Consider the following 19,106-nt stretch of genomic DNA (forward strand, 5'->3'; position numbering starts at 1 on the left):
TTACGATTTTTTCGTTTTGTAAAGTGCACAACTTTACATTTCTAAATATTTAAAGTAAGTTGCCCATCTTTGTACCACTATGGAATTTTATCAGGATCAGCTGAATATTTGTGCAGATTTTTTCAGCAGTCTAGATAACTGCATCGTTTGGGGAAGGTCTGAGGTTGCTATTGACTGTCAAGTAATTGATACTGAATAACAACAACAATACTTTCAACGCACGTCCCTGGGTCACGCCTGAAGATACTTCTACCTCTATCGACAACTCTCATCCAAGACAACATGCTGCGTTCTGTCTAACAAGAAATCGTCAGCCCGGTCACGAATTTCGTTTGATACCATGTATGATCGTACCTTTGTTAGTAACTATTAATATGGTACGAAATCGGATGCTTTCCGGACATCAAGAAATACTACGTCAACCTAATTTCCTAGATAGCTTTCAGGATTCTGCGTGAGAAAAGAGGAAACTGGGTTTCGCCTGGGCCTCCAAGGGCAAAAAAATTGACTTTCGATATTTCATACAGTTATTGACCAAATTAAAAGAACTTAAAATGCAGTCATAGGCTACTTATTAAGAGCTACAATTTTATTTAAAGGTTTGACACATCTGAGGCGAGTTTTACGGTTTGGAACTGTGTATACCATGTCTGGAGGCAGTGCAACTCATGAAGCGCAGATTTCTTAGAATGAACCCCTTGAGTGTGAGATCGCAAGTTCAATCTTTAATACAATTCATTTGAAATTGTTGTGTTAAAAAGTATGACAGGAAAAATGTTAGCTGCTAATGACATACCATGTGCGTCAGCAAGACGACAGAAAAAACGTGTCTGGGGGATGCAGAGATCAACCTTGTATGGGATGTATGTACTACACTTCACAAAATGGACATCTTCGACATTCAAGAAATGTTCAAAACAAACCATTAACTTGTACCCATGAACACCGAATGAAAAATGGCGTGCCACAGAGGCCACAAAGGTTCGCACCATCAAGATCGAAGGCGAACTCTTTGGGAGATACAAACCGTGCAGGACTTTCAGCTCGATATCCACTCTTAAAGAATGCATATAGAATTATATTGGTGTAACTGGATGATGAGAATTATTGGAATATTATGACATGCAACTGAATCAGAAACAGGTTGCCGTGGAGCTTATTGTGAAACCGGCTACCCTTTGAGGCTTAGCTGCAGGCAGTGCGATAATATGTTTTACAGGTACGGAAAAAACAAACACCCAGAGGCTGAGTCTGTCCAGTGGTTCCAGGTGGTATGACTACAATGTCACATACTTTTCTGGAGCGATGGTTTGCTCTGAAGTAATATGATTTTGTATACACAGATCAAGAATCAAGCAAAAGCAGATTATTTGGACCAGCTATTTGCCGAAAGCAGTGTTTATGTCATAGTTGCAGGTCCCTTACGTTCATTTTTCCACTATTGGGAGCTGTGACCTAAATATCCCCCACTGCCCTCGCAAGATCGCGCACACGAGGAAGACTTGTAGGGGCAGAGCACTTCCAACTTTCCAGCCAATTTACCATCCACAGTAAGAGTCGGCATAATTGTATACTAATGCGTTAAGGTCCTGGTGTTAGTTGACTTGATACAACTCTCTTGGTACCTCTGATTTCTAGGGTTGCTTTCATATGCATTTCCTCTTAAAATCCCGATTGGACGGAATTGAAAACTAGTTCCTCTCTAAACGATGGGATAAGTTTGTTTACCTAATCTACCTATTTTCGGGCCGATTCCGCAGTTTTCTGTGCATAATCAAGTTGACGCTTTGTTTGAAATTTCATTGTCTTACGTCTTCTAATTGTGTAGCACTGTTTTTAGTTAAGCAACCATCCACTGCTTCCCTTGGTATCACTAATGTATGTCGCGCGCCATTTGACGTGCATAACGTGGTAATGAAATGTCGTGTGGCTAGGGCCTCCCGGCGGGTAGAGCGTTCGCCTGGTGTAGGTCTTTCGAGTTGACGCCACTTCGGCGACCTGCGCGTCGATGGGGATGAAATGATGATGATTAGGTCAACACAACACCCAGTCCCTGAGCGGAGAAAATCTCCGACCCAGTCGGGAATCGAACCCGGGACCTTAGGATTGACATTCTGTCACGCTGACCACTCAGCTACCGGGGCCGGACCATGACGTGGTAGGTCACTATTATGCACTTCCTCACAATGTCATTGGGCATCCTTGAAACGCGCAAAGGCGAGTTTTTGCAAGAACGGATTTTCCCCCCTTAAATGTCCTAGTTTTTCTTATGCACTTACCCGGCCATGTTGCTGCGGACTTATTCGAGATCCTTCCGTAATTCTTTTTTTCCTACGTTGCGGATGATCTTCCATGTACATAATTATGTATAGTACCCGCTCCTTGGATGACGATTGTCCTTTATTACGTTTCACTGGAAACAGGATCTATGGCTCCCTGTCCGACAATGATAATGAACTATGGTTCGACACCTGTTTGAATATCACTTTCACTTGTTAATTACATATCGCCATCATTGTACTCCTCGTGTACATTGTTCGCACAGTCGAGCTTGTACAACACATTCCACTGATTCATCTTGCAGAATCGCTAATATTTCGTCCACTACTACTTTCACACTCTGACAAATTCCTAGGATTTCTTTCTGGCGAAATCTCAATATCGGCAACTGTTGTTGTAGATATAATGCAACATTTGCTTTGTTTACCGTTGTCTTTGCTTTGCTCTGTTCCAACACCCGTAGTGATGTAGCACTGTTGTGAGTTACTCGTCGACTAAACCGATCAACGACGCTTCGCAACCTCATGCTGTGCTCACCACTGGATACCTCCAGTCCCTGTTTCAACACCCGTAGTGAGTAGCACTGTTGTGAGTTACTCGTCGATTAAACTGATCAACGACGCTTCGCAGCCTCACGCTGTGCTCACCACTGGATACCTCCAGTCCCTCCCCCTGTTGCCATTAGCAGCCAATACAGTGGTTGCATGGTAGACAATGTGTGGAGCGTCGAATTCTGAAGCATCATCGGCCTTTTGCGACCTCGCACTCAAGTGGTTCCTTCTCAGACTTGAGTCATTCAGTATTGGAGAGTAAGAGCATTTACAAGAGTTCGAACGAACAGTGCATATAATCTCAAACTTTTTCGGAACTTTTCTCGCTTAAACGCTTAACGTCAAATATTTAACACATTTACTCATTTCTAAAGTAATGAGACGTTTTAAGCTGTTTTATACATGGGATATCGATTCTCTGAAGAATCGGAGGTGGGAGGTCTGTCGGTTTTCCTTTGTACGTACGTACATTTTGCGTTTGTTGAAATGTGTGTTTTATGTCTACACAAAATGGTTAACTCTACAGGTAAAGTGTGAGTGACACTGCTAATATTTTATTTGTGGACATAAGGCGGTGTTCCAAGACCAATGAAACAAATATGAGCAATGTTGCAAATACCGGCCGTGAAAGCCTGAATTTTATGATAAAGTGTACATCATCTTACAGTGCTTAAATTATTGACATGCATGTTATTAGACGTCTTAACGTGTTATGTTGTTGTTGTTGTTGTTGTTGTTGTTGTTGTTTTCAGTCCTGAGGCTGGTTTGATGCAGCTCTCCATGCTACTCTATCCTGTGCAAGCTTCTTCATCTCCCAGTACCTACTGCAGCCTACATCCTTCTGAATCTGCTTAGTGTATTCATCTCTTGGTCTCCCTCTACGATTTTTACCTCCCACGCTGCCCTCCAGCACTAAATTGGTGACCCTTGGTGCCTCAGAACACGTCCTACCAACCGATGCCTTCTTCTAGTAAAGTTGTGCCACAAACTCCTCTTCTCCCCAATTCTATTCAATACCTCCTTATTAGTTATGTGATTTACCTATCTAATCTTCAGCATTCTTCTGTAACACCACATTTCGAAAGCTTCTATTCTCTTCTTGTCCAAACTATTTATCGTCCATGTTTCCCTTCCATACATGGCTACACTCCATACAAATACTTTCAGAAATGGCTTCCTGACACTAAAATCAATACTCGATGTTAACAAATTTCTCTTCTTCAGAAACGTTTTCCTTGCCATTGCCCGTCTACATTTTATATTCTCTCTACTTTGACCATAATCAGTTATTTTGCTCCCCAAATAGCAGAACTCGTTTCCTAATCTAATTCCCTCAGCATTACCCGACTTAATTCGACTACATTCCATTATCCTTGTTTTGCATTTGTTGATGTTCATCTTATACCCTCCTTTCAAGACACTGTCCATTCCGTTCAACTGCTCTTCCAAGTCCTTTGCTGTCTCTGACAGAATTACAATGTCATCGGCGAACCTTAAAGTTTTTATTTCTTCTCCATGGATTTTAAAACCTACTCTGAATGTTTCTTTTGTTTCCTTTACTGCTTGCTCAATATACAGATTGAATAGCATCGGGGAGAGGCTACAACCCTGTCTCACTCCCTTCCCAACCACTGCTTCCCTTTCATGTCCCTCGACTCTTATAACTGCAATCTGGTTTCTGTACAAATTGTAAATAGCCTTTCGCTCCCTGTATTTTACCCCTGCTACCTTTAGAATTTGAACTAAGTATTCCAGTCAACATTGTCAAAAGCTTTCTCTAAGTCTACAAATGCTAGAAACGTAGGTTTGCCTTTCCTTAATCTTTCTTCTATAGTCGTAGGGTCAGTATTGCCTCACGTGTCGCAACATTTCTACGGAATCCAAACTGATCTTCCCCGAGGTCGGCTTCTACCAGTTTTTCCATTCGTCTGTAAAGAATTCGCGTTAGTATTTTGCAGCTGTGACTTATTAAACTGATTGTTCGGTAATTTTCACATCTGTCAACACCTGCTTTCTTTGGGATTGGAATTATTATATTCTTCTTGAAGTCTGAGGGAATTTCATCTGTCTCATATATATTGCTCACCAGATGGTAGAGTTTTGTCGGGACTGGCTCTCCCAAGGCTGTCAGTAGTTCTAATGGAATGTTGTCTGCTCCCGGGCCCTTGTTTCGACTTAGGTCTTTCAGTGCTCTGGCAAACTCTTCATGCAGTATCATATCTCCCATTTCATCTTCATCTACAACCTCTTCCATTTCCATAATATTGTCCTCAAGAACATCGCCCCTGTATAGACCCTCTATATACTCCTTCCACCTTTCTGCTTTCCCTTCTTTGTTTAGAACTGGGTTTCCATCTGAGCTCTTGATATTCATGCAAGTGGTTCTCTTTTCTCCAAAGGTCTCTTTAATTTTCCTGTAGGCAGTATCTATCTTACCCCTAGTGAGATAAGCTTGTACATCCTTACATTCGTCCTCTAGCCATCCCTGCTTAGCCATTTTGCACTTCCTGTCGATCTCATTTTTGAGACGTTTGTATTCCTTTTTGCCTGCTTCACTTATTGCAGTTTTATATTTTCTCCTTTCATGAATAAAATTCAGTATTTCTTCTGTTACCCAAGGGTTTCTACTAGCCCTCGTCTTTTCACCTACTTGATGTTCTGCTGAATTCACTATTTCATTCATCAAAGCTACCCATTCTTCTTCTACTGTATTTCTTTCCCCCATTCCTGTCAATTGTTCCCTTATGCTCTCCCTGAAACTCTGTACAACCTCTGGTTCTTTCAGTTTATCCAGGTCCCATCTCCTTAAATTCCCACCTTTTTCCAGTTTCTTCAGTTTTAATCTACAATTCATAACCAATAGATTGTGGTCACAGTCCACATCTGCCCCTGGACATGTCTTACAATTTAAAATTTGGTTCCTAAATCTCTGTCTTACCATTATATGATCTATCTGAAGCCTTCTAGTATCCCCAGGGTTCTTCCATGTATACAACCTTCTTTCATGAGTCTTGAACCAAGTGTTAGCTATGATTAAGTTATGCTCTGTGCAAAATTCTACCAGGCGGCTTCCTCTTTCATTTCTTAGCCCCAATCCATATTCACCTACTACGTTTCCTTCTCTCCCTTTTCCTACTCTCGAATTCCAGTCACCCATGACTATTAAATTTTCGTCTCCCTCACTACCTGAATAATTTCTTTTATCTCATCATACATTTCATCAATTTCTTCATCATCTGCAGAGCTAGTTGACATATAAACTTGTATAATGCAACATTTGCTTTGTTTATCGTTGTCATTGCTTTGCTCCGTTTCAACAGCCCTAGTGCTGTAGCACTGTTGTGAGTTACTCGTCGACTAAACCGATCAACGACGCTTCGCAGCCTCACGCTGTGCTCACCACTGGATACCTCCAGTCCCTCCCCCTGCTGCCATTAGCAGCCAATACTGTGGTTGCATGGTAGACAATATATGGAGCGTCGAATTCTGAAGCATCATCGGCCTTTTGCGACCTCGCACTCAAGGGATTCCTTCTCAGACAATCATTCAGTATTGGAGAATAACAGCATTTACAAGAGTTCTCAAACTTTTTCGGAACTTTTCTCGCTTAAACGCTTAACGTCAAATATTTAACACATTTACTCATCTCTAAAGTAATGAGACGTTTGAAGCTGTTTTATACATGGGATCTCGATTATCTGAAGAATCGGAGGTGGGAGGTTTGCCGGTGTTTCTTTGTACGTACGTACATTTTGTGTTCGTAGAAATGTGCGTTTTATGCCTAAACAAAATGGTTAAGTCTACAGGTAAAGTGTGAGTGACACTGCTAATATTTTAGTTGTGAACATAAGGCCGTGCTCCAAGGCCAATTAATCAAATATGAGCAATGTCGCAAATACCGGCCGTGAAAGCCTGAATTTTATGATAAGGTGTACATCATCTTTCAGTGCTTAAATTATTGAAATGAGTGTTATTAGACATCGTCTTAACGTGTTATATGAAAGCAAAATATGTTTAAAAATATGAGTACACACTGTTTAACACTGGTAAGGGCATCGCGTAACAAAAATGGCCTTGTGCTTGGCGAATGTCAACACGGGCGCGGTGGAAGTAAAACACTTTGATTACCGTACGCGTATGGCAAGGACATTTACTTTTTTATTGAAGTCCACTTAGACATACCGATTTCATCCAGACGAAGCTCACTTTCTTTGTTGCGGTCAATTGAGTTTTCGCTAACATATGCAACTCCAGAATTCAGGGCAGCACTTCATTGTAAGAGACCTCTGTCCATCGCGGGACTGGCTGCCGCTTGGTGGAGCTGCGGGCACGTGACGCGGTGAGTAAAGTATAAACGCGGGGCGGAGACGATGGAGTAATCATGGTAGCGATGATACTGGCCTCAAATTTGGAAATACACTGACATAAGCGACTTTGTCAAAGGGCAGATTGTTATGAACCGGCGCCTGGGAACGAGAGACTGAAAGGGCTGTTCGCGTGCTACTGTCGTCAGTATCTCAGGGAAGTGTTTGAAGGGCGCTAAAACCACGAGTAGGCGACATCTTTTATGTCCACGTCTCATAACAGCACGTCGAGATCGGAGGTTCTCCCGTCTCTAGAGCGATTTGTGGCAGATCTGACGACGGAGTACAACGCCGGTCCGTACGTTATTGTTTTGAAACACACTTTTCGGTGTACACTGTTGAACATGGGGCTTCGCAGCACCCCTACATGCTGACCTCACAACGTAGTCAATTACGACCACAGTGGACACAGGATCATCTCGATTGTACCGTGAATCAATGCAAGCGTGTCGGACAAATCACATTTCTAGTTACACAAGGTCGTTGGTGGTGTCGACATACTTCGTCATACTGTTGAACGGATGTGCCGAGCCACGATCGCAGGCCGGAGGGGAGGGGGGGGGGGGGGGCGGGGGGGGGGGCAGTATTATGCAACGCCGGCATTCACCTGGGCTTCTATTTGACCTGAGGTATTAATCAAAGGTGCCACGTCAGTTGTTGACCACATGAATATTACTGCAGACCATCTGTATCTCTCCATGCTTGCTGCTTCCCCCGACAGCCAAGGCGTCTTCTAGCAGAATTAGCTGTCCGTGTCATAAGGCCAGAATCGATTCGGTGGCTTGAGCAGACTGAAAATCAACTGAATTTGATGTCTTGGACACCAAATTTGTCTGATCTCCACCACACAGAGCAAGAGTAGGATGTTATCAGCGCAAGCTCCGAGACCAGAGACCGTTTTGTCATAATTTACAGGAACTGTGTGGCCTATACGTAGTCATCTAAAAGTCACATACCTCCGGAAACCTACCAAAGACCTTTCGAATCCTTTTCGTGCACAATCATTGTAGTATTTCTATTCAAAGGTGGGCCAAAACACTATTCAGCAGTTGGTGACAGTGTATGTAGCCCCTCTGTACTGAGCACTCACTGGACTCTTGTGCATAAACTAAAATATATATACGTTGGAATGTTAATTATTGTGGTGTACTTCCTAATAGAGAATAAGAAGATCAATAAAAAAGTCGGGGAAAAATGGACATACACGCTATATATCCCTAATTTGCTTCACGTCATCCCATGTGTTTTGGGCTACAGCGAACTAAACTGAGATATCATAAACCATTTGGCAATGCTGGCGCAGGATATTTTATTACAATATGGACTTGGCAATATGGTAAAGAGCATTACAAACCTAAAACATTTGCAGTGGCTTTCTTTTCTTTATCCATAACAAAAAAATAGCTATATCTGGGGTGTGAGTAAACGACGGAAATGACCCTGTTTTTTCCTCTCCAGAGCTATACGCCAAGATAATTCCACATACGAGCGAATTCTGCACTGTCCAGGAGACTCGTGGGCTGGGGGGGGGGGGGGGGGCTGGGATGCATTGTACATTCTGTCTTGCGTATACAAATGTTCACTTCAGAGATATTTCTACTCTGTGATGTCGCAATATGACAACGTTGTCAACAACAGGCATCGACGCATCCCATTTGCCAAGTAGGCATCGTGTGGACACGTGGTGGAGATACTCCCGTTTGTTTGCCTGCTGCGCCCTGGTCCATAACCACCCATGTACTGTCACCGTCCCCACATTGGGTCAGGCTAGTGTATCGTCGCCCAGGCCACTCCCCTTAAGTTATACTCTATATGGGACGCCATCGAGCGAGACGTGCGTGTTTTGGACCCAGCTCTAGTCAACCTTCATGCGTTGATGCGTGCAACCATCGATTAAAATGGTCTCCAACGGTTTATCGTGCCTCGTGAAGCCAGTATTAAGCAAAGACTGTAACGCTGAATGGTGGAAGGATTGTATACGAGGGGCGTTTGAAAAGTCCGTGCAAAAATAAAAACTACTTACGTGTTTGGGGTAAACCTTTTTTATTTTTCGACACAGTCTCCTTTCATACTTATACACTTCGTCCAAGGCCAAAATAACTATTAGTTGCTGCAATCACCTCCTCGTTTGAATAAAATCTTTGTCCCGCCAGCCATTTCTTCAAATTGGGGACAAATAGTAGTCCGAGGGAGCCAAGTCTGGAGAATAGGGGGTATGTGAAACGAATTGGAATCCTATTTCCAATAATTTTGCGACCACAACTGCTGAGGTGTCTGCTGGTGCATTGTCGTGATGGAAAAGGACTTTTTTGCGGTCCAATTGCCGGCGCTTTTCTTGCAGCTCGGTTTTCAAACGGTCCAATAACAATGAAAAATATGCTGCTGTAATAATTTTACACTTTTCCAGATAGTCGATGAGGATTATCCCTTGCTAATCAGAGACAGAGACAGTCGCCATGACCTTTCCGTCTTTTTTGGTGCAGATTCTCCCTTGGTAACCCATTGTTTAGATTGTACTTTGGTCTCTGGAGTATACTGTATCCATGTTTCATCCACAGTGACGAAACGACGGTTAAAGTCCTGCGGATTCTTCCTGAACAGCTGCAAACCATCCTTGCAACACTTCACACGATTCCGTTTTTGGTCAAGTGTGAGCAATCGCGGAATCCATCTTACGGATAGATTTCTCATGTCCAAATGTTTATGCAAAATATTATGTACCCGTTCATTCGAGATGCCCACAGCACTAGCAATCTCAATCACCTTAACTCTTCTGTCATCCATCACCATACCATGGATTTTATCAATGATTTCTGGAGTCGTAACCTCCACAGGGCGTCCAGAACGTTCAGCATCACTTGTGCCCATATGGCCACTCCGAAAATTTTGAAACCACTTATAAACTGTTCTAATCGAAGGTGCAAAGTCACCATAATGTTTATCAAGCTTCTCTTTAGCCTCCTGAGGCGTTTTGCCTATTATACAGTAATGTTTAATCACCACACGAAATTCTTTTTCGTCCATTTTTTGACAATCACTCGACTTCCTTGATTCACACGAATGTCAAACACAAAGAAATAGACCGATATGGCTGAAACTTGGTGTGCGCTCTTTCCAAAGATGCTACTAACTGAACATGACTACTGTATCGAGGTACGTGCCTGTCGTGCCATCTCTCTGACTTTGCACGGACTTTTAAACGCCGATCGTAGAAGGGCTACACAAAAAGAATGAAGGCAATATTATAGAAAGGAAATTGGTTTTAGATGAATATGAGATGGCAGATATGATACTATGAGTAGAATTTGACCGGACACTCAAATATCTGAGTCGAAATAAGGCTCTTGGAGTAGATGACATTTCCTCGGAATCAATGAGGTTCTAGGGAGAACACACTACGACAAAGGTATTTCATCTGATATGCAAGGCATACACTGAGGTGACAATAGTCGTGAGATACCTCCTAAATCGTGTCAGACCACCTTTTGCCCGGCATCCCGCAGTACCTCAATGTGGCACGGACTCCACAAATCGCTGCCAAGTCCCCTGTACAAGTGTTGAACCGCGCTGCCGCTACAGCCACCATAATTGCGTAAGTGCTGGCGGCGTAGGATTTTGTGAACGAACTGACCTCTCGATTATGTCCCATAAATGTTGGATGGGATTCAAATCGGGCGATCTGAGTCGCCAAACCATTCACTCGAATCGTTCAGAATGTTCATCAAACCAGTTCCGAACAACTGTGGTCCAGTGCCATTGCCCACTGTCATCCATAAAAATTCCGTCCACGAATGGCTGAAAATGGTCTCCAAGCAGTCGAACATAACGAATTCCAATCAATGATCGGTTCAGTTGGATGAAGGGACCCATTCCTTTCCATGTAAATAGAGCCCACAATATTATGGAGCCACCACCTGCTTGCACAGTGCCTTGTTGACAACTTGGTCCGCGGCTTCGTGGGATCTGTGCCACACTCGAACCTTACCACCAGCTCTTACCAACTTAAATTTGGACTAATCTGACCAGGTCATAGTTTTCCAGCCGTCTAAGATCCAACCGATATGGTCACGAGCCCAGAAGAGGTGCTGCATGCAATGTGGTGTTAGCGAAGGCACTCACGTCGGTCGTCTGGTGCCATAGCCCATTAACGCCAAATTTAGCCGCACTGTACCTACAGATACATTCCTCGTACGTACCACATTGACTTCTACAGTCATTTCACGCTGTGTTGCTTATCTGTCAGCAATGACAACCCTACGCAAAGGCCGGTGCCCTCGGTTGTTAAGTGAAGGCCGTCACTCACTGCGTTGTCCGTTAGTACGTGGCGAGAAGTAATGCCTGAACTCTGATATTCTCGGCACACTCTTGACTCTATGGAGCCCGGAATACTGAATTCCTTAACGATTTCCGAAATGGAATGTCACTCACGTCTAGCTCCAACTACCATTCTGCGTTCAAAGTCTATTAATGCCCATTTTGTGGTCATAACGACGTTGGAAACCTTTTCAAGTGAATCATCCGCAGTTCCGCAAATGCACTGCTCTTTTATACCTTGAGTACGCGATACTACTGCCATCTATACATGTACATATCGCAATCCCATTTGTCATTTCAGTGTACGAGACAGGCGAAATACCTTGAGACTTCAAGAAGAATGTAGTAATCCCTTTCCAAAGAAAGCAAGTGCCGATTCGTGTGACTGCTACCGAATCATAGTTTCAATAAGTCTTAGTTGCATAATACTGACACGAATTATTTGGGGAATAGTGGAAAAACTGGTAGAAACTGATCTTGGAGAAGTTCGGTTTGGGTTCCGGAGAGATGTAGGATAGGAACACGCGAAGCAATACTATAACGACACCTTGAAAGACAGAATGAAGAAAGGCAAATCCAAATTTATAACAAATGCTAACTGGAATGCACACTTTGAGATTCTGGTAGGTGCAGGCATAAAACACGGGGTGCAAAAGGTTATCTACAACTTGCTCAAAAACCAGAGTGCAATTGTAAGAGTCGAAGGACGTGAAAGTGGGGCCATAGTTAAGAAAGGGATGAGACACTGTTGTAGCATATCTCCCATGTTACTGTCAGTAAAATGTGGAAGCAGTAACGGAAAGCAAGGATAAATTCGGAAAGGGATTAAAGTTCAACGAGAAGAAATAAAAACTTTGAAAGAATTACAATTTCTTCGGCAAACCTCAGAGATGGCAAAGGATGTGGATCATCTTTGAAACATGATTTGAAAAGAATAAATAGTGGCTTGAAAAGAAGTTTTAAGTTGGACCTTAACAAAAAATAAAACGAGGCTCAATCACTGAATGCGGTATCTGCGCAGTTGTTGATATTTGTTTAACGGCCATTAGGTCATGGCTCAAAGTATTCTTCTCTGCCTAACGTTTCGTCCTCCAGTGTTGAAGACATCATCAGAAGCTTTAACGATCAGAAAACAGTTACACACTTGAATAAGCTCAGTTCGTCTTGCTGGGCGCCTTCGAGTCTGTAACTGCTTTCCGAGCCCGTATGCCTCTGATGACGTTTCCAGCATTTGAAAACGAAACGATAGGCAAAACTTTATGCCATGGGCCACGGCCTTGTGCCCATAAATAAAAAAATCAGCAATAAAAACAAAGTTGTTGGAATGTATTCGAATTAAATAGATCAGTGCTAAGGGAATTAGATTAGCAAATGAGGCACTAAAATAACCTCTGTCTGTTGTTATTTGAGCAACGAAATAACTGATTATGTCTGGAATAGAGTGCATAAAAGCAAACTAGTAACGACAAAAAGTATTTTTAAAAAAGGGAAATGTGTTAACATCGAATGTGAATTTCAATATTACAAAGTCTTTCTTGAAGGCATTTATCTAGATTGCAGCCTCATGCGGAAGTGAAACGTGGACTGTTAACATTTCAAAGGAGAAGAGAACAAAAGCTTCTGATAGACGGGTAGATCGAATAACTAATGAGCAGGTACTAAATCGAATTGAACAAAAAAGGAAATTTATGGCACATATTCATTGAAAGAAGGGATCAGTTGATGGGCGCCAAGGATTCTTCAGTTTGGTAATCGAGCGAAGTGAGTGGGGTAAAAATTGAAGTGGGAGACAACGGTTTGAAGAAGAAGGTTCAAATGTATGGAGGTTGCAGTGGTTATTCAAACTTGCTGCTTGCGCAGGACAGACTAGCACGGAAATCTGCATCGAACCAGTCTTCGGACTGAACACCGCTACACACGGAGTCTATACCTCGATGTGTCATCTCCATAATCAGAGCTCAAGGGGCTGCTGCTATCTGCTGCGTAGGTGTGCCTAATTCATTTGCTCAGTGATGTATGAGACTAACATTTAACTCCACAGTGTCACGGACAAAACAGTTTGCTTTTTTTAAAGTAATCGATCATAACTGCAGGAAGATGGAGGACTGCAAATACTCACGGAAGAGACGCTTCGCGTCGGGCGGTGGTATCGCACCTTCTTGAGGTAGACGGTGTAGAGAGCACCCTCCACGCGCTCCTCGCCCCACAGTCTCCAGGTCGGCTGCTGTAACACACACAAAACACGCGCAGTTAGCTCTGCACGTATCCCCGTAGAACATGGGGAAAACTCGTACAATACAAAATTGGAAACAAAGACATGTACATAGTGCAAACGAAAGGCGTTGTCGCCGCAAGATACCAGATAAAGGACAACAGTATACGCCTGATCAGCTTTCTTATCCTTAGCTTTTGTTTGTCCTTGCTGTACCTGAAACTACTTGGAACACCCAGTTGATGTAGTGAACCGTGGTTTCCTTCAGTTCCGTAACAATTATGTGTCAATGAAATCCTCTTCCTAGCCCACAGTCTTTGCAGTTTCATGTTCTATAGAATTTGTTGCCATTTTACGAATGAGACATTTTCTCTCAAACGCAATTTGTGGTAATGTTGCCTGGAGGCGAAGCGCATTTTACCGAGCGAGTTGGCGCACTGTTGAACACACTGGACTCGCATTCGGGAGGACGTCGGTTCAAACCCGAGTCGGGCCATCCTGATTTAGGTTTAGCTTGATTTCCCTAAATCGCTCGAGGCAAATGTCAAGATGGTTTCTTTGAAAGAACACGGCTGATTTCCTTCTCCTTCCTTGACACCAACGGAGCTTGTGCTCCGTCTCTAACGACCTCGATGTCAACGGGAGGATTAACCCAATCTGCTTTTCTTTCTTCTTCTTCCTTCCTTCCTTCCTTCCTTCCTTCCGAAGCGTTTATGGGTGGACATTACTTTCCCCCTCTGCAAATAAATACAGTCGTCTTACGAGTTCTCATAACTATTTTAAGAATATCAGCGTATTTTTCACGTGCCGATAGCCGGTATACAGAACTCGCAGAGCCTCCACTTTCCAACATCCTCGCGAGATACTGTTTTTCTTATACTGCGCGACAGAAATGTGTTCGAAATTGCCCGAGGACTGCGCTAAGAAGCAATTTCATTTTGGCGCGTGACCCGACCCTCTTCTCACACACTCCTCTCAACTGTTTGCCCGTCGTATTAAAAAGAACCAGGAAACACTATTATCCAAGGCGTGCTTTATCAATTTTCATCTTTTTCACGCAATTATACATTTGTATGGATGTTTTGTCACTCACTGAACTCAATAAATACATCAACTAGGTTAAACTAGTTACGAGAACAAACTGGATTATTTCTGTATACTCCCGATCTCATTGTCACTGATAGAACGAAACTACGTTATCTGTAATATCTTCACTTTCGAAACAAAATATTTTACGGATTTCTGTGAAAATACAGACTACGTCGATTAATAAAAATAACTTTGCGAACACCCTCTTCCAAATAAAAGCAAAACAAAGTTTGCACATTTTTCCGCTAATGGCACTAGCGTGTGCGTTTTGAGTTGCGGAAGTCATCTTTTCAACAATGGATGGTAATAGTGCAGTATTTACTTATAACCTGTTTTTATGGAATATTTACATTTCAAAAGTAAATTATTTATGAAACCTCTAGCGTTCCAAGTCTGGCGGTGCGATGTATTGCAGAATGATTATTGCGAAAAAGAAATAAATACTATTAATCGCAGAGAGTCTGAACTAACATATGTCACGAAAAACAGCGAAGTCTCACCCATCGCTCATTAAAAGCTGTTTAACCTCGTGTTTTGCTTATCTCATATGATACGTCTTAAAGGACCGGAGCCCCGTGGGTACTTAATTTATTATTTCTACCTATGATACAATATTTGGATTCCTTTCTACGCCGCTATTAGCGAAAGCAGTAGTTTGCTGCGCTTCTTATTTGCCCTATAAACTAGAATGTTAATTCAGATTGCCTAGCTTTGAAAATTCATTTTTCTTTTTTCCGTTTAATTAGTCTAATTTGCTACCTTTTTCCTTCAAATTTCCGTTTTTGCTTTCTTGGGCTATAACTCTTTAGTTCTTCAAGAAATGCGCAAGCAATGTAGGACATCAAAGAGATTTTCGATAGTTTGTTGAACAAGTATTTCGTGAATTCACGTCAGCAACAGATCGATAAAAAACCAAGTGTTGCTGCAAGCAAACACCGCGCACACATTCAGATTCAATAATGAAGTCGTCTATGCAGCGAGCTACGAACGAAACATCCTCAGATCACCTCGTAAACCTTGACAAAACTGTACAATTCTTTAGCGTTATCAACGGGAGCGCTATTCACTTTGATTGTGAGACGACTCCTTACAGTTAACTCCAGAGGGTTGAGATCAGGCGACCCTGGAGGCCAGGGTACGGACACTTTTCGGCCTATGTATCTTGGACCATTTTAGTACGTCCTCTTACATCAACAGCAAATTATGTCGATACCTCATCCAACAGTGTCTAGCAAGGAGGTATGGCCAAACCTTCCTCAGACACCTACACAAATAAAATTGCTAACATTCGTTCGTACGAAATCGTAGATTTCCGAAAGTTTTTCACAAAATTATTTCAAACATTTACACAACGTTGCATTTGAATACGAGCATATTTTTATATACTTTCTGGAGCGCCATATATAATACATAAAATGCGTCACATACATTCTAAGGAAAAAAAAACGACGCACCACGAAGGAGTTGCGCAAATTGGTCACAAATCGATGGCGGCCGATGGATGAATGTGTGGCGCAGCAGCACAGTTTCATTGCGCAGATGGTAAGTATAGGAAACAGTGGACATGTCGATACAAGGGCATGAAGTCGCTGGAAATTCATTGTGATTATACAGTTGGAAAGTAACTATGTCTCGCAGACAAGCGCATAAACAATGTACGCAGATGACAGCACCTCAGACAGGACGTGTATTTGAGCTGAAAGCCGCTGCTTGGAGTAATCATCGACCGCTCGATATCTGAATCGAAGCGACGCTACTGTTCACCTATGTTGGCGGGAATGGGTGAACCATCGCCGAACACTGCGTCAAAAGGAAGCGGTCGACCTAGATAGAAGATAGAACGTGAGGACGGAGCAATTGTCAAACAGGCGCTCACAGCCCCGGATTCATGGTTATCATAGATCCGACGTGCGAATTGTGTCTGAGTGACCATAAGAACCTTTAATTGGCCACTAACAGGGAGCTGAGCTCAGGGCGCCCATTGCACCGACTACCAATGACTCTGTACACCAACAAGCCCGTTTGTAGTGGTTTCGGTCACATTCGGACTGGAGTAGAACTGTCTTCAGCGACGAGTCTCGCTTGGGACTGAGCTCCGATGATGAGCGAGACGTTTGTGGAGACAGCGGTGGGATACCAATCTGTCTGTTGCCCTCTGTATGGCCCAGTAACCAGGAACATGGTCAAGGGTGCCATTTCATTTTATACCAGGACCACTTACGTTGTCATCCGATAATGTACGCCCCGTTTTGTTGTCCTTCATGTAAGCCGAGTTGGGCTTACATTTCAGTAAGATAATGCTCGACCGCACAAACCGGAAGTTTCTACTGCTAGTCTTCGCGCTCGCCAAATCCTGTCTTGGCCAGCAAGCTTGTCAGATCCCTTCCCAACTGAGAAAGTTTGACGCATTATGGACAGGGCCATCCAATCTACTGGGGATTTTTACGATCTAAGGTTCCGGCTACATGGAATTTTGAAGAATACCCACTCAGGAAGACACAAAAAACTATCAGTCAATGCCAAGCCGAATAACTTGCATAGGGGCTAGAGATGGACCAACCCGTTACTGACTTGCTCAATTTGTGAAGCTCTCTCTCTCTCTCTCTCTCTCTCTCTCTCTCTCTCTCTCTCTCTGATAAACCATCCGACTTTTCAGAACTTTTAATCATTTGTTTGTCTGTACCCATTGACCAATTTCCGTTCCATTCGGATAATTCATTCGTGGCGTGTCTTTCTTTCTGTCCTAAGAGTGTATAAAGGGAAACACTTTTGCCAAAAATTTCGAAAAGTTCTTGACCTGTTTACTTTAAATTTTTAGACAATACGCTAATGAATATGGACCACATATTTTTAACCTCCTTTCCTCCCTCCGTCTATACACAAGGGGGCAGCAGAATATTGTTTCTTTCTTTCCCATTGGACCAGACTCAGCAACAGCAGCAAAGCGTGGCCGGTAACCGCTAGTAGAGGAATAAAGTTTGTTATGTAGGCGTGAATCCAGAGACGCTTTATTTACACGTCAGAGCTCATTTTCTACTTCTCTTCATAATCATATTAATTATGAGAAGGACACAGGAACAGAACTCACCAGTAGTACAGGAATCGTTTTATTACTCGAAATGTTCAAAACCCCTATCTTGGTTAGGTTTTTTAGAATTTATAGCAATTTGCAATTCGTAGGTTCACCACCAGTGTTCGTTGTTTCAGTTTATCGGAGATAATGTTGACTGTGACGCGCTTCATTGCTTTACTAGCAAGAAACACGTAGCATCAACTGTTTAGTGCCCACCAAGGACTTTGTTTCCGGTAATCCTCTCCACTGGATGTGCACTCAAATGCGGAGTTGGCACATGCCCCTTTGCTGTACGGATTAGCAGATGGTATTAGGTCGTCGCGCTCAGCGTTTATATTGGGAGAGATTTGAAGGACGACAGTGCCCTGCAGGAGCACGTTTGGGCTTAAATGGCGAACGAGTAGGATTACAAAGTTTCAGACGATTCAGACTGTATGGTTTAGTATTCTAATCTTAAGCAAATAAGCTGAAAACAACTTTTGGTATTTTCTTAAAAGAGACTGCGCGGAAGAAAACGAAACGGCGCTTTATGAAAGCACAGCAAAGCATCTTCTTTCTCGCAGTCTGTTTTATCAGAAAACTTGTACATTCTTTACATCTGGAAGCTTACAGGAAGCAATGAGTAAAAATTTGAAGTTAAGTCTGTCAAGAACTTTTCGACATTTATGACAAACACGTCGAACAATGATTTTTCTTTCTGTTGTGGTTAGCTAAATTGTGTTACGCTGTGTGTGAAGAACATTTCCTGAAATTTTGGCCATACCTCTGTCTTTCATCCTATATGCATTCCACAGCCGCGAACCATGAGTAAAATTTTAGCCCTGATACGTGGGGACTTAATAAAAAAATTACATGTCAAACAGTTGTACCAACTAGCACAATACAGGAGTAATTCTCAACTGTCTCGTTAACGACTCGTTCGTGGATTTACGTTTACTTGAACATTTTAGTTTCATTACCATGTACTTTCACTCCGATCTTAATACATAGCGAAATCTGGCACACCTACATATGTCTACTGAATTTTTACTAAAAGATAAGAAATTTAGTGATGCCACGTGGCTGTTACTAAGCCTGATTCTAGTAAAAACTACAGCTCTGTAGTTATCACGTACGTGCTTCACTCGTCTTTGACCGTGCTGAGAGTCTAGAATTATTTGCGTCCCTGTTTCATGACAGCACTTCTTTTTTCTGCAAACACTGGCGTGAGAGCAGGAATACCG

The 19,106-nt window shown here is 42.7% G+C and overlaps 1 protein-coding gene across 1 annotated transcript in view; it reads right to left on the minus strand.

Moving 5' to 3' along the window:
* LOC126190935 (ral guanine nucleotide dissociation stimulator-like 1) overlaps positions 1–19,106 on the minus strand; it is a 393,843-nt gene that overhangs the window by 79,093 nt on the left and 295,644 nt on the right. Inside the window, exon 2 of the mRNA XM_049931579.1 lies at positions 13,629–13,733. Coding sequence (XP_049787536.1) covers positions 13,629–13,733 — 105 coding nt within the window. The remainder of the gene's footprint in view (positions 1–13,628; positions 13,734–19,106) is intronic.

Source organism: Schistocerca cancellata, chromosome 6 (assembly GCF_023864275.1).
Source record: "Schistocerca cancellata isolate TAMUIC-IGC-003103 chromosome 6, iqSchCanc2.1, whole genome shotgun sequence".
Taxonomy (NCBI): Eukaryota; Metazoa; Arthropoda; class Insecta; order Orthoptera; family Acrididae; genus Schistocerca; species Schistocerca cancellata.